The sequence below is a fragment of the Hippopotamus amphibius genome, chromosome 5, assembly GCF_030028045.1.
Source record: "Hippopotamus amphibius kiboko isolate mHipAmp2 chromosome 5, mHipAmp2.hap2, whole genome shotgun sequence".
Lineage (NCBI taxonomy): Eukaryota > Metazoa > Chordata > Mammalia > Artiodactyla > Hippopotamidae > Hippopotamus > Hippopotamus amphibius.
Genome location: NC_080190.1, coordinates 116697154 through 116712749, shown reverse-complemented (window position 1 = coordinate 116712749; position 15596 = coordinate 116697154). Strand labels below are relative to the sequence as shown.

The window sequence follows — 15596 nt, the reverse complement described above, 5'->3', positions numbered from 1 at the left end:
GAGTTACTGCATCACCCTTGTGGCCCCAAACGGGTGATGCATCTCCCCAAGTGTTCAATTTGATGCGCTTCAACCCTTGGGAGATTGGCTTCCTTGTGCAGTACCATTCGAATCAACATTAAATGAGGCTTTAGCGGTCCAGAGGTTTTAAATTGTAATCAGAGTAAAACTCTAATTTTCGTCTGTGATCATGGTAAATGACCAAATATGTAAAAGGTCCTCGGGCTTGGAGAATCTTTGATCTAATTTATTAGAGAAATATGGTGTCATTGTAAAGGAAAGGGTTAACTTGTTTTTTAAAAAAAGATTGACACGTAACTTGCTTCAAATAAGAATTGAAGTCATACAAAGTGAACTAAATATAATGTAATAGATATGAGTTAATAAATGGTTGAAATACAATATGTTGCACTGAAACCAATTTAGGAAGATAAGCTTTGTCTCTCCAGGGAGACTGAGTTGAGGGGGAGGTTTGGATGTTGATCATTGTGTACCCCTGGCATCGAGAAATAGGACTGGCAAACAGGAGACCATTGTACATGCTTCTCCTGACCCTAAGCTCTACAATTTGACATTTAAAATAAAGTTGATACCTGATGTTCTAGGATCAGTTGGGAAAAACATATGAAAAAAATCACAGAGTATCGTATTAGCAAGTGCCAAATGATAGTCAGGTGAACTCTATTTCAAACAAACCCCAATTTATAAAAGGTGTTGGTGAATGTCATGAATTTCATGTAATTATCATAATCTAATAGCGTCATAATCTTATGGTAGAATTGACCACACATTTCAACATCAACATTATTTTTAATTTAAAAATTGTCAAATATGAAAATCTCAAGAGGGTTCTTTAGCATGAGAACCATAATGTACGGGAGAATGTTCCACAGAGTAGCTTCTGGTCCTGTACATTCTAACCTGGTTTCTCCTGCACCACACACAGTCCTGGGTGCACCAGCATATGAACACATTGCATTACAGCCTTGGGTCCTGCACCTCCTTTTCAACCTTGGGTGAGTCTGTACCTTGGGCAGGAGGAATACTTTGGAGTCCATTCCTACACCAGGATGTTGTAATAACCTAACTCTAAGTGCCTGTGAATCGTATACATAGGTCCCAGTAAACCTAGCCTAAATGCATCCCTAATTCTACTTCCTTTAGCTCAGTTCCAGAAAGAACTGTGGCCATTTGAACGTTCCAGAACGTGACAGAGGAAAGTTGGGACATAAAAAGACAGCAGTCATAACCATTTGCAGTCAAAACATTTTGCTATATATGTGGAGTCTAAAAAAAAAATGGTACTGATGAACCCAGTGACAGGGCAAGAATAAAGATGCAGATGCAGAGAACGGACTTGAGGACACGGGGTGGGTGGGGTCAGGGGGACGAAAGGGAAGCTGGGATGAAGTGAGAGAGTAGCATTGACATATATACACTACCAAATGTAAAATAGATGGCTAGTGGGAAGTTGCTGCATAACACAGGGAGATCAACTTGATGATGGGTGATGACTTAGAGGGGTGGGATAGGGAGGGTGGGAGGGAGTCTCGGGAGGGAGGGAGTATGGGGATATATGTATAAATACAGCAGATTCACTTTGGTGTACAGAAAAAACTGGCACAACGATGTAAAGCAATTATATTCCAATAAAGAACTTAAAAAAAACATTTTGCTTTTGCAAATTTGTAGAAACATATAACTATGTGAACAGGTTGCTAGGGACCCTTATTTATAAAAAGGGAGTCTGAAACTCAACCTTTTTTAGCTTGATAGTAAATCTACTTCCGCTAGCACCTAATGGTACTTGAAGGTACAAAGTAGACACTCAGAAATATTTATTGAGTGAATGAATGAATAGAAAGGTACCTCTTTGTGACTCTTCCATAGCAATGCTAAGTCAAAGTGCCTTTCAAGTTAGATTGGACCCATTGGCCACAGGTTACATTTATCATATTAAAACTATGCTAAATCTCTGAGTGATGTGGAATCTATTTTTAATATGGAACATGTCAAGAAGATTTATTCATTATAAGCACAGGTGTATTGACCCTTTGCTTTTTCTTTCTGTGGGGAGATGCACAATTTCTGCATAATTTTGCAGCCCTGTCAAGTACACATTCTCAGGAGTATGCCCTAAGCAGAGTTGTTCCTTGGGCTGTCTATTTGCTAAAATCATGGAACAACTTTACTCAGATTATATGTTATATTTGCCTTTTTAAGAAGGACAAATTCTACCCTGTGACCTTTATTTTTTTTATTTTTGCGACTCCCAGGGAAAGAACTGTCTAAATTTTTAAAATATTTCACCTAGAAGGAGCTGAACATTTGAGAGTCCGTATTTTCCAGGATGGAGTAAAAGTGTAGATTTATTTTAATTTTAATTTAACTGCCTAATGTGAGAACAGAGATCGTTCTAGAAAGGAAATTGGGGGTGTCAGACAAGAAATCGCGTATGGAATGGGATTTGCTTAGGATTCCGGCCTTTGGTCAGCTTCCTTCATTCTCTTGCCCAGTCTCACTGGTAATCAGAGAAGTATCTGCAAAATCAAATGATCTCTCGTAAAGCCTGACTCTGAGTATACATTTATGCACCAGGTGCCACTCTCTGGATCTGGAGTCTTTCAGAGAATGCCAGAATCAGAATACATCTTGCAACAATGCTGAATTTTTCCATTTGACCTTCAGATTGAGATAGTTGAGAGAAGATAAAAAGCTATGAGGCGAATAATGGTATATTGGAAGCAGAGCTGTGGGCTTAGTGCTAGGCACTGTTACACATGCTTAATTTAGGAGACTGGAACTCTGTGGTGCTGTGATGGGAAAACTAGACCTCCGTTGGATAAATCAACCATGAGTCAAATAGGTAATATTTCCCACATTGACCTGGCTGTCTCTTTTAAGACTTTTCACTTTTTAAAAATTTCCAATTAGCAATGGGACCTAATTGGAATATACACAGTGGTTAGTGCAAAAAGGCAAGAATAGACAAAGCCATCTTCTCTTGATATGCTGGTGAAAGAAAACATATGTATCCATTTTAAGGTAGAGTTTTCTATTAGATGATGTATGTGTGATTGGTTGTAAAGATGTGACACTTTGATACCCTGTCTGAGAGCATATTACTGGCCACATTGATCAGGAGATTACAGTAAAATCTTTTAAAGTCTCTGGCAGATAATTTGCTGCTGTGCTGCTGTTTACCACGACTTGAAGTAGAGAGAAATAAATCAGTTTTAAAAGATTAAGAAAATGAATAAAAATTACAGGCTGCCTGTTAAAAGTCCTCCACAATGAGTAAATGTTTGTTATAAGTTGAAGAGAGCAAGTCAGACTTTATTGGGAAGCAGAGACATATTTCAGTGTGATTAGAAAAAGATAAAGATTTTTTTCTTAGCTTCATTCAGCTGGTGTAATGAGCATTATTGATTAAAATGTTAGGATCAATAAGGACTTAAAATTGTAGCAGAGGAGACCTTAAGGAGGAGGAAAAGGTTATGGTGTGTTGAGTAAGCTGGCAATTAAATGCTTTGTAAAAACTGGTTTTTTTAAGCATGACCTGTCAATTTTAGCTCTTGGCTTTCATTGACATATGTATGCAGGAACCTGTAAAACTACAATTATACATTATTATCAGACTTGTACACTAAATATTTATAAACATCGTATACTACTAGAGGCTAATTATAAAACTTGAGCCCATCTGAATGTGTTCCTAATGCTTTCCAAAGAGTTCTCTGTAATGTTAATGAGAAAGCTGCTTTTCATGTCATTGAATAGCCAATGGAACTGATCATTTTTCTTCTTAGAGTACAATTATGTGTAATAACACAGCTGCATTTGGTCAGGTTCTTTCTAAAATTACAGCAGTAATGTTTTAAGTCCCTTTCTCCTCCTTTTCGTAATTCATCAGTATCTGAATCTACTAGGTGTGCTGGGCTTCTGTGGTATAGCCTCACAACCAGGGATAAATGACTTAGTATTCCTCACATATAAGCAATTGCACTGTAGAACTTTCATTTGTAGGGAAAAACTAAACAGATCTAGAAAAATGCATTTGTGAAATACCAAACTACAGAGAGGTAAATGCAAAAATGGAGAAAAAACAATCAAAATGCCAATAAATTAAAAAATGAAGTGAAAGAAAAATCCACTAATATGGATGTTAGGAAGAAAATCTAAAAGTAACAAGCATTTTTATGGAAAGTATGCAGAAGGTACTCCTAAAAAAACAATTCAGAGACCGGCACCTGAAAATATTCACAAACATAGTGGGCTCATAGCTCCCTAAGAGCTGCTATAGAGAAGAATGTGGAGGAAAGTGAAATGTCTTTAAGGAAGAAAAATGACCAAGGCTGGCCAATCATTGGATTCAGGAGCTGAATTCTGAATTTCTTGGGGCTGCTCTGGGCACCCCATTGCTGAATCACTCATTAAAAGTTCCTTTTCAACATTTTACAGTCTTTTGGATTGAGTCCAAGAAACACACTTTTTAAAAAAAAATTCTGATCTTAGTAAATGTTAATTTCAGTTTTCCCTACACTAGTCAGTATAAATTTATTAACTATCAACGTGTAGACATGAGTGAAAAATATTAGGAAGTCATTTCTTTTAAATTACATGAAATATCCAGTAAAGATTAATATCTGATAATAAAATTTATAATTCTGCTTACTTATTTGTGTATACGCTCTCTCCTAAACAGAGTTCATTATGGGTTTGTTTTACATTTAAATACTTAATTTAGTACCCCAGCAGTTTGCCTCTATATAATCTATTTTTTAAAAGGTGTTCCATGTAGAAAAATCAATGGTTCATTGTCTAGTTGCTGTGAATTTGGCTGGTGCTATTTGATTGTGAAATTCATGTAGAAGAGAAAAAATAATTTTCCTTCTCTTCTGACTTCTTAGCTGAGACCCTTGTAATAAAGACAGATTAACAAGAGAAAAACAAACAGAAGTTTATTAACATGTATACCTCATGAGTACATGAGAGATACCCAGGGAGAAATGAGTGCTTCTCCCAGGAGGCACATTGTTCCACCCTTCATTAGCAATCCCAATTGTCTTGAAGAGCGTAGCGGGGACTGGTGAGGTCTGACTTGCCCTTGCCTTTGCCCGCAGATGCACCCTGAGCGTGACCCTGGAGCAGGCCATCATTCTGGCCAGAAGCCACGGACTGCCTCCTCGCTACATCATGCAGGCTACAGATGTGATGCGGAAGCAGGTGAGTCTCACGCACATTTTAGGAAGTTGTTTTTTCAGGACGTGGATTTGAAGGTTCCTTGGTTCACTTATCAAGCGTTCAATAGGTGACTGGATGTGACAGGCACTTTTTCAGGCTCAGAAAGTGATGAACAAGAAACACTGATTTCCAGGGAAGAAGACAGTGCAGACATCTCTGTGAGGGTTCTCCTAGAAACTTAGACAACCTGGGAAGAGGGATGTCAAGAGGTAACTTGATGGAGAAGAGAGAAGTGGCTAGGCAGATGGATAGGATTGGATTTGGGCTGTGTAAGCTACAAGGTAGAAGGATGTGGGACATTTTCTGGGAATGGTAGGTGATCTAGGAAGCCTGGGAAATAGACTGGGGAAGGAGGAGGGAAAAGAAGGAAGAGGACAGAATTGAGGGCCCTGCTTCCTTTTGGAGGTTTCCAAGGGATTTCCATGCGTGCTACGAAGTTTGTGCCTTATTCTGAAGATAAAAAACATACCTCAAATTCTCTATCAGAGGATGAAGAGCAGCCTTTGGACTGTCTTTAGGTCACTGAAGTACTTATAGGTGAGAATACACTCTTACAAAGTGAATGAACTTTTTTTTTTTTTTTTGGGTCATGCCCCGCTGCTTGCGGGGTCTTAGTTCCCCGACCAAGGATCAAACCCGGACGACCGCACAGTGAAAGCAACAAGTCCTAACCACTGGACCCTTAGGGAGTTCCGTGAACTTTCTATACAGTTGCCCAATAATATTTAAGTTTGGTGGTTTGGTTTTGAACCCTTAAGAGTCTTTAAAATGCTAACAAAAATGCACTAACCTCCAAAATGCACCGATTATTAGGAAAATGTGCTTAATGTAGTAGAAAAAAACACAAGTCGGTAGAGACAAAGAAGTTAAAAAAACATCAATTTTATATTTTATTCTGCCACCTTTTCTTAGAGCTACCTCAGAAAATTGATTTAACAAGTCTGTCTCTTGCTGATTTGGTTTGAATTATCCTATGATCGTGAGTGACTTAATTTTTAAGAAATGCTTTTGTAATTAATATCTGCTGTGTTTACTAAAGACTTAGTGTATAATTCTCAGGCTAACATATAAATCCCTATGGGTTTACTCCCAAGATTACACTACAGAATGTCAATCAAGTCAAAAGAAAAATCCACGGAAACAGTCCTAAGTGAGGCCGGCACCTGACCTGGGGTCTGCAGAGATGAGGTAGAGCAAACACACATGCATTGGTGCTTCAGGTTGGGAACCTCGGAGCTGAAGATTGAAAACCAAGGTCTCACAAGGTCCAAGAGGGATTTGCTAAGTAAAGGTCAGATCCGTGCAAAGCACATGGCATACTGTGGTTCAGCTGGAAAAAGACAAATACAGATGCGAATGCCAGCAGGTTTTGGAAGGATATTTGGGGTAGATATTCAGATTTGGTTTTAAAAAGTAGATCAGAGTACACTTGTGATTATGCATATCAGGGTTAGGCTTTGGGTGCTAAAACATATAGCAAGAGATTAACCTTTCTGTTTCACTCTGTTGCTGTTAAGAGTAAGTTTGCAGTAAGACTTGGAGGAGCCCTCTCGAAATTATGGTTTATGGTGAGACTAAGAGACTGATAATTGATCTTTTTAAGAATAATCCAGTAAAGAGGTCCTTATGTGTTGGCTTACATGTATGTTCTTACTATATGGATTTGAATAATCTAAACTTTTAGTGTTTTACCACTGAAAACTGAGATAGATAAAATAGAGATGGGAAAAGGAAAAGCACTATTACCTAGGCCTTAATGACTTGTTTAACTGGTTCAAGCCGCTTTAAAATATATTTATATATTAATTAATAGTTAATGATGATTAATTATTAGTTATTAATGATTAGTTATTTAATTAGTTATTAGTTATTAATTATTGGTTGTTGATATATCTTATATAGTCATAAAATACAATTTTAAAATACTGAAAAGTTATGAAGTTTGTAAGTTCATTTGTAAACTGCAGGATTTTTCAGTGTTTATCACTCCCTCCTCTTTTTTGTTAATAAATCCATCTAAGATGGGTAGCTTCCTTCCTTTGTTGCTTGTTTCTCTGCTCCAAGTTATCACATCTCCAAGTGGTTCCGAGACAAAGACCTGGTTTCTGCCTTCTTTGTGAGAGATCATAGAGCCTGGGGTCCTCTCTTCACAGAAATTGGGGTGGACTGGTTCCCAGAGGAGATTTTTGCACTATTCCTTCTGTTGCCGATCCTCTTTCCAGTATTCAGCAGTTACAGGCAGTGGGATTAATGGCTGGGATCCAATCTACAAGCCAACTCTTACCCACGTGGGGATCTGAGTAGTCAGAACACAAGTGTGAATCAAAAATCTAACTTTTCTCACCCTTCTCTCTTTTAGTCATTTAGATTCAGCTTTCCGGAGACTGAATGGTTAGAATGTTTGCCTGGTCAATGAATAATATTTTCTAAGATCTTTAGTTTCTTTTTGAGGAACAAGGAATTTTTCAGCATGATTGATTGTTCTTATTTCTAATTGCAGTGTAGATGTCCCTGCATATCTGCCAAGCTTTGGTTCCAGGAGCCCCCACAGATAACAAATCCTTGGATACTCAAATCCCTTACGTGAAATGGTGAAAGGGCACAATGAATACAGTCGCCCCCCCCCCCCCCCCCGGCAACTATCAAGTATCGGCGGGGTTTCACATCCACGGCTTCAACCAACTGTGGATCAATGACAGTTGATTGAATTCACAAATGCAAAACCCTCAAATATGGAGGTCAACTCTGTAGTTTTCATGTACAGATTTTGTGTATGTACTTTTAATGGAGTTGTTTTAAATATCTGGTTGAGTTAGAAGAAAAGATAAAAGAAGGGAAGCGTACTATGCCCCACACAATTTGTGGGTAATGATTATAGTAATCCTAGGCAACATGTTTACATAACCAACTCCTCTGATTGATAAATGGTTTGAAGCAGAAGCTCTCATTTACATTGTACGCTTAAAGTTTCCTATCCTCTAAATTATATGTTCTGAGTATTTTTTGGTAGAAGCCTACCACAAATTCTTTTTTGACCCTTTTAATAAAAACTTGGATTCTGAAGAATTCTGTCTCCTGACCTCCAGTATCAGGGCTTTATACTGAGCGCTAAGAACAACGACCAAGGACGATGAGGTTCTTGCCTAGTCTTGTAGTGGGCACGTGTGGGCAAGTCACCATGGTGCACCCACAGGCAAGTGCTCTGCGGGGTGCACGACCTCAGTGTATCAGGACATAAAACTAGGAACAAGTAGACAAGTGGCCTGTGAGCCCCTGGATGGCTGGACACCGAGTGTGTGTCATGATGGTGTCACTGGTTTCTACATTAATACCCAGTATAGAGTAAATGCTAAGTGATGAGTGTTCAATGAATCGGTTCTAACTAGGAAAACTGGAAAAAGGCTTCATGCAGAAAGTAAATATGTGATAGCAGCCAAGAGCACAGATTTTAGAGCCAGGCAGCCTCAGCTTAAATCCCAGCTCCAGTGTTTACTGTCTGTGTGATGTGGGGCAAGACTCTTAGCTTTTCTGTTACTTAGTTTCTTCATTCAAACAAAGATAATCGTGGTCCTTGCTTCATACTGTTGTTGTGAGGCTTGCGTACTGAATGCACTTAAAACAGTACCTGATGTAGTGAATGACCAATCAATCATTGATTTGGGCCTTGGAGGACAAATGTGATGCAGACAGGTGGGAAAGAGGACAGAGCGGGTGTTTAGTAGAGGGGAAAAATAAACAAGGTGTAAAAATGCAAGTCGCCAGCACGTTGGCTGTATGAAGAATTATACGGCTGAATTTCAGGTGGAATATACCAGCACACGTGTTCAGCATGATGAGCTTTGATTTTATTTGAAACCTTTTAAGCAAAAATCTTTGTATAAATTATTTAATGGAATATTATGAGACCAAAGACAAAAAGAATGATACACAAATACTATACTCCAGTTAGATATGATTTAGAGATTCTAAAACTAGTTCATGTCTTTGGTAGGGTTGAACAAATGAGTAAATATATTGTAAACACTGAGTCAAGTTTCTTACTCTCTGAGAAAGAAGTTACAAATAAGGAAAGGGAGAAGGCTGGAATTCAGAATAAACCCTGGGGTATTGGGATTGGAATCGCAAGTGTCAGCTTGAACACATGGACACATACATACACACAGAGAGAGACAGAGATAGATGTAGACATAAATATTGATGTTTGAGTACATTTACGCTATACCCACTGAGTACGTTTAGCTCAGCCCACTGAGAAGACTTAGACGCAATCACACACCAGTCGTAGCAGTGGGCATGCCCAGAGACCAGATCATGGGTTCTAAATATCATTCTCCATTAAAAAGAGCCAGGGATTCTTGGAGAAGAGGTTAATTCCCATCTGAGACAGGCAAGATGAGCCTGGAACATCTTGAGGTGCCAGAAAATAAACAAGGACTCAAAAATGATGGTGGTTATATCAGCAGGACACAAGAAGCAAACTGAAGGAGCTCCCGGTGGCCAAAACTGGAACAATTTGGACAACAAAATGTTACCAATAATAAAAAGGTTGGCTATAACTCACAGGATAAAATAAATAGCCATACTGGTTTAAATAAATGAATACATAGATAGTTTGGGGAGAAGGGATAACTCTTCTTTACAGGAGCATTCCAGTTCACGAACACTATGGTGGTATTGTTGCAGGCAAGGGGCACCCGTAGAGGCTAAAATCAGTGAGCATAAGTTTGAAGAGAAGCAGGATATGGGCATAATCTCACAGTATCGCCCCCAACATATTTATTAAGTACAAAAAGAAAGATGGTGACTTTACAGTGAGAAACTCTGGCAGACACCACCTTAGCCAAGTGATGAGTTAACGTCACTGGTGAAAAGACGTGTGGACATCATGTGACATGGTGACAATCAGCATCAGTGATAAGATGCACTAAGAAGGCACAGCATCACGTCTGTGATTTTCTCACCCAAAATACTTATCTTCTGTCTAGTCATAAGGAGACATCTGACAAACCCGAATTGAGAGACATTCTGCAAAACAATGCCCAGTACTCATCCCAAGTATTAAGGTCATGAAAGACCAAAGAAACCTGAGGAATTGCTCCAGATTGCAGGAGACCACGGAGACACGAAGACACAATGGGATCCTGGATTGGATTCTGGGATAGAAAAGGGGCATTAGTGGGGGGAAACAGGGGAAATGTGAATAAGATGTGCAGCTTAGCTACTAGCATTTCCTGGTTTTGATCATCACGCTATGATCAAGTGAAGGGTTGACGTTAGAGGGAGTTTACTTACTGGGTAAAGTATGTGACCTCTTTGTGCTGCTTGTAAACGTTTCTGTAAGTCTAACATTACTTTCAAATTAAAGAGGTTTGTTTTTTAACTGCATAATTGCAATTCCTAAATTTCTTCCCATCTGTTTTTTTTGCCATACACATCCCCTTTTCCCTCTTTGCTCTCCTTGATTTGGTCCATCTTGAGAAAATATATTTTTTTCTTTTTCTTTCTTTCTTTCCTCCTTTTCTTTCTTCCCTTCCCATCTATCAGAATTTGGTAGCAGGAGAGAGTTAGTTTGGGTTTTTTTTTTAAATCACTCTCCCCCATCTATACTCAGCCCCAAAGCCTGGTGTTTGCTTCTTTGTAGTAACTCATTCCCATTAGGAACTGAGCAATGAATATTCATGAACTTGACAGATTTGCAAAGGCTTTTTCATTGCTAAAGCACATTATCTTTGTACTATAAACTCTGAGGCAGAATTCTTACATTTCAGAGATGTACATGCACATGCCTTGTCCAGAAACTGCTTTAAACTATTTAAGAAAAGATTTTCTAGATAAATACTATGAAGTTTAAAATAGCTAACTATTCAGCTACGGACAAAATAGGCCACATGCATGTGATAGAACTGTGATTTCTGTTCCAGGAAAGTGGGGGCAGAGAGCAGATATTTCTAGCCGACTTACTTCCCATTTTTAATGTCTTAACTATTAATTGCTGAAATATTGAGTAAAGACGTAGATGAGATAATGAACAGGAAGCTACAATTTAACCTCATTTTGAAATGATTTAGATGGCTTTTGAAATAAACATCAGTCCTTTGAAACAATGTATCAGTGCATTTTGATTCTTAAAAGCATTAATTTTGAAAATGCTCAGATGATGATTTCTTTTTCCTCCTCAAGTCTCTCTTGATGTTAAAATATATTGTTGCAGTCAATACTCTACACTCGAATTTTAATGGTATGTTACATAATTACTAATACAATGCAGAGCTGAAAGTGGTTGTCCTTACTTCTTTCAGGGGGCAAGAGTTCAGAACACAGCAAAGAATTTGGGAGTCAGAGACCGGACCCCACAGTCTGCTCCGAGGTGAGTGACTCCCCGGGTCTGCTCTTAACCAGAGGACTTGTCACCATTTCCCAAGCAGTGTCACTCACAGCTAATGCAGCTACCGCAGGATTCACCCAGTGTAGTACTGAATATACTCATGGAAATCAGCTTTATAAGCATTCTGTGGCTAAATGTGATTAAGTATAAATGCTCTCATATTAAATGAAATTTTAGGTGAAGCAAACTTAGAGGTAGCATCGTCAACAATATTCTGTTTTGCAAGTTCCGTCATGAATTCGAAAACAAAAATCCACACAGGTACTACTAAAATTTGTATTCCAAATGTGCCAAACCACCAAAATGCCATTTCCATTTATACTTCTGTGATCACGTACTCTTCCCTCTGGCATGATCGCCTTCCCCATCTGTGTCTGTATGAAAAACTGGTACGTGACCACAAAACCCAACTTAGGTATCATTATCTCCTTGACGTTTTGGTTGACTTCCCTTCCTCTCTGTGTTCCCTTAGCACCTTGTGTATTGATCTATGATAGCCCTGATTGTGTTGCAATGTATCATTCCATGTCTCTCTGTCCCAACCTGAATATGAAATTTTTAGAGGCAGGGAATATTCTTTTTGCATTTTATTTATTGTTCATCATGGTGCCTACGTAGTGCCTACACAGAATATTTGAACTGATATCAAGAAGGTGTGAATGAATTAATGAATGAATGAGCTTTTTGTTTGTTATCCTACCAGATGTTCACAGTGCACATGGCATTATGAGAAAGGACCCTAATCCACCTTTAAAATAAATGAACATGGGAACAGACATCAAAAAAATGTTCGTTTGCTTTTCCTGGTTATGTTAGGGTGGGCAGCCATCTGTCTTGAAGTAGGGCAAAGTTAACTAATTTCTTTTATACTTGATCGTTTTTATAATTTGCATTTTAACAAAAAGTAGCCTCCTCCAAGCACTGTCACAGACAAGACACTCTTTGTTTCTATTTTCAAAGCAGCTACCAGAGTGCGAATGATGACTGCAGCATTTATGAAGTTATATTTCATTCTGAAAAACTGTGGGCAGTGAAAGTACTTGCCAAAGGGAAGACATATTTTCCCCCTCAAAGTGGATGGAGCGCTCATGTTCTAATTGCATTTATTTTCGGTGCTGACTCCTGTTTAATCCTCAAGTCTTGTGAATGTTATCGTTCATATCATTCATAGCTGATTAGGTTAGAATCTAAGACCTTCTGTTGCTAAAGAATCATTTCACATAGGCATTCTCTCTCCAGCACCTTAGCAGATATGGTATATTTGGATAATAAACCCAGTGAAGCTTTAAAATTCCAATAAGAAAACAAGATAATGGTGCAGCGAGGTCTTCTTAGCTGGGGCTTATAAATACTAATAAACAGTGGGGATGAGACTTAAGCATCCTGATCAATAAACCAATGTGCAAGCTCAGCATGAGAAAAGAAACTGATGAGCTCACTTTTTTCTTTATTAGATTATGTTTAAAACACTTGAAACACAATAAGACATGCCAGGTCTAAAGTTGACATATTTTACAAGGGGGTAACAGCCCTGAGAGAGAAATTGAGAATAATTTTTCAATTTTATTTATTCTTTCATTCATTCTACAAATATTTATTGAGAATGTAAGAAATGAAAAGCATTCTGCTGTGCCCCATGGAGAATGTCTGCACGAGACAAAAATAGTTCCGGCCCTCAAGGAGCTTTCAGTTAAAAAGAGATGAGTGAAACATAACCATGAGAAAAGAGAGAACATGAGGGTGCTCTGTGAGGGCGCAGAGAGAGTGCTAAGGACCACAGAGCATCTGGGATCCCTCCCAGCTGGGAACCAGGATTTCTATCTCAAAGACAGTGAAGTGAAGAACACATTTGTCTCTCAAGGCCAGGCCGTCCATAGGCAAGTCTGGGGTAATGTTTCTGGAAACATTTTCATGGAGATAAAGTTTGCTGTCTCTGATTAACATAGTATTTAATTCAATTCCCCAACCAATCTCTATTATAGTTTCCCTTTCTCCATTCACTGCCTTGCATTTTCTAAAAATTCACTCAGCAAACATACATTAAATTTCTGCTGTGCATCTGTAGATGTCAGGCACTTTGATAAAAGCTAAGGATAAAGGCATAATCCCTTCTACCAGTCAGTGAGGTGTCATAGAGCAACAACTGAATAAAATGAAAATAGTATGCGGTGTGTGTATGTGATAAGAACCATGGCAGTGCAGCCACTGTGGAAAACAGTATGGAGGTTCCTTAAAAAACTAAAATTGAACTACCATATGATCCAGCAATTCCACTCTTGGGCATGTATCTGGAAAAAATGAAAACACTAATTTGAAAAGATACATGCACCCCAGTATTCATGGCATCATTATTTACAGTAGCCAAGACATGGAATCAATCCATGCCCATCAACACACAACTGAATTAAGAGGATGTGGTATATGTGTGTGTGTGTACACACACACACACACACACACACACACACACACACACACACACACACGTTGGAATATTACTCAGCCATGAAAAAGGATGAAATTCTGCCATTTGCGGCCATGTGGATGCACCTAGAGAATATTATGCTGAGTGAAATAAGTCAGGCAGAGAAAGACAAATGATATCACTTATATGTAGAATCTAAAAAATGGTACAAATGAATGTGTATATAAAACACATTCTATACCAAAGGGGAGAGGGAACGGGGAGGGACAAATCAGATATAAGGGATAATAGATACAAATACTATACATAAAATAGCTAAACAACAAGGATTTACTGTATAGCACAGGGAACTATACCCATTATCTTGTAATAACCTATCATGGAATAAATCTACAAAAATACTGAATCACTATGCTGTACACCTTAAACTAACACACTACTATAAAGCAACTATACTTCAATTTAAAAAATAAGAACCATGACAGAAATGGCACAAATTGCCATGGAAACACAGAGAAGTGGCACATAACTCAGCCTGAGGATGGAGGGGAGAGGTTGCAGAGTATTCCTGGCCCAGTCAGCATGGCAATTGATGTTTTCCTCAGCTGATGCAGCAACACCAATGCTTAGAGAACATGTCACATTCTGAGAATGTGACTAATGATTGAATGTGATTTAAGAATGATGCAAAGTGAGGCTGGAGATATAGGCAGGGGCTGGATCTGGAAGAGACTTGTACAAGATATTGAAAAGTTTTGATTTTAACTTGAAGATAATAAGGAGCCATTAATAAACAATCTTTCTGAAAGATTTGGATTTTAGAATTTATGTCTGGTAACATTAGGAGCCCTTTGAGGACGGCTCAGACTGAAGGCAGCAGCATGAAAGGAGATTATTGTAGTATTGAGGATGAAGATGAGAAGGTGGGTTCCAGAGATATTTAGAAGACAGACTTAAAGTCTTTGGACACTAACTGGATGTAGGAGGTTAGTGCAAAGGAAGACTCTAGGATGACTATCTAATGTTTGGCTTGGATGACAAGGGTGAATGGTTCTGGTCACAGAGATAGTAGATGAAGGAAAAAGAGCATGTGTAGGAGAAGATGATGAGCTTGACTTGGTGGTGTTGTGACTAAGGCACAATGGGACATCCATGTGGAGATGCTTTTGTGGATAATACAGACCAGGTTCCTCCTCCTTGTAGCATACATTGGCTGATCAAACATATCTTCACCAAGAACCAAATGTTACATTCCAGATGAAATGGCACACCGATCTTATTTTCTATTACACTACACACTTTGGAAACTATTGTGTAATGAAAATTTTATTTTCTTTATTTGCATAATTGGGAAACAGCATATTGTAATGATTAAAAGTGAAAAAGTGATTTTGGGTTCCAGCTCCTGCCAGATGACCTTAATTTAGTCAGGTTATCTTCTCTGAGACAGTTTTTCCATCTGTAAAACGGGGAGAACTGCCTCAGGTCAGAGTATTATTGATAATTTAGCCTTGAAAAGAGGCACTTGCTTTGTGGTCTCCTTTA

At 38.5% G+C, this 15596-nt stretch overlaps 1 protein-coding gene across 1 annotated transcript in view; it reads left to right on the top strand.

Moving 5' to 3' along the window:
* PREX2 (phosphatidylinositol-3,4,5-trisphosphate dependent Rac exchange factor 2) overlaps nucleotides 1-15596 on the top strand; it is a 281055-nt gene that overhangs the window by 257988 nt on the left and 7471 nt on the right. Inside the window, exons 38-39 of the mRNA XM_057736322.1 lie at nucleotides 5124-5226; nucleotides 11544-11611. Coding sequence (XP_057592305.1) covers nucleotides 5124-5226; nucleotides 11544-11611 — 171 coding nt within the window. The remainder of the gene's footprint in view (nucleotides 1-5123; nucleotides 5227-11543; nucleotides 11612-15596) is intronic.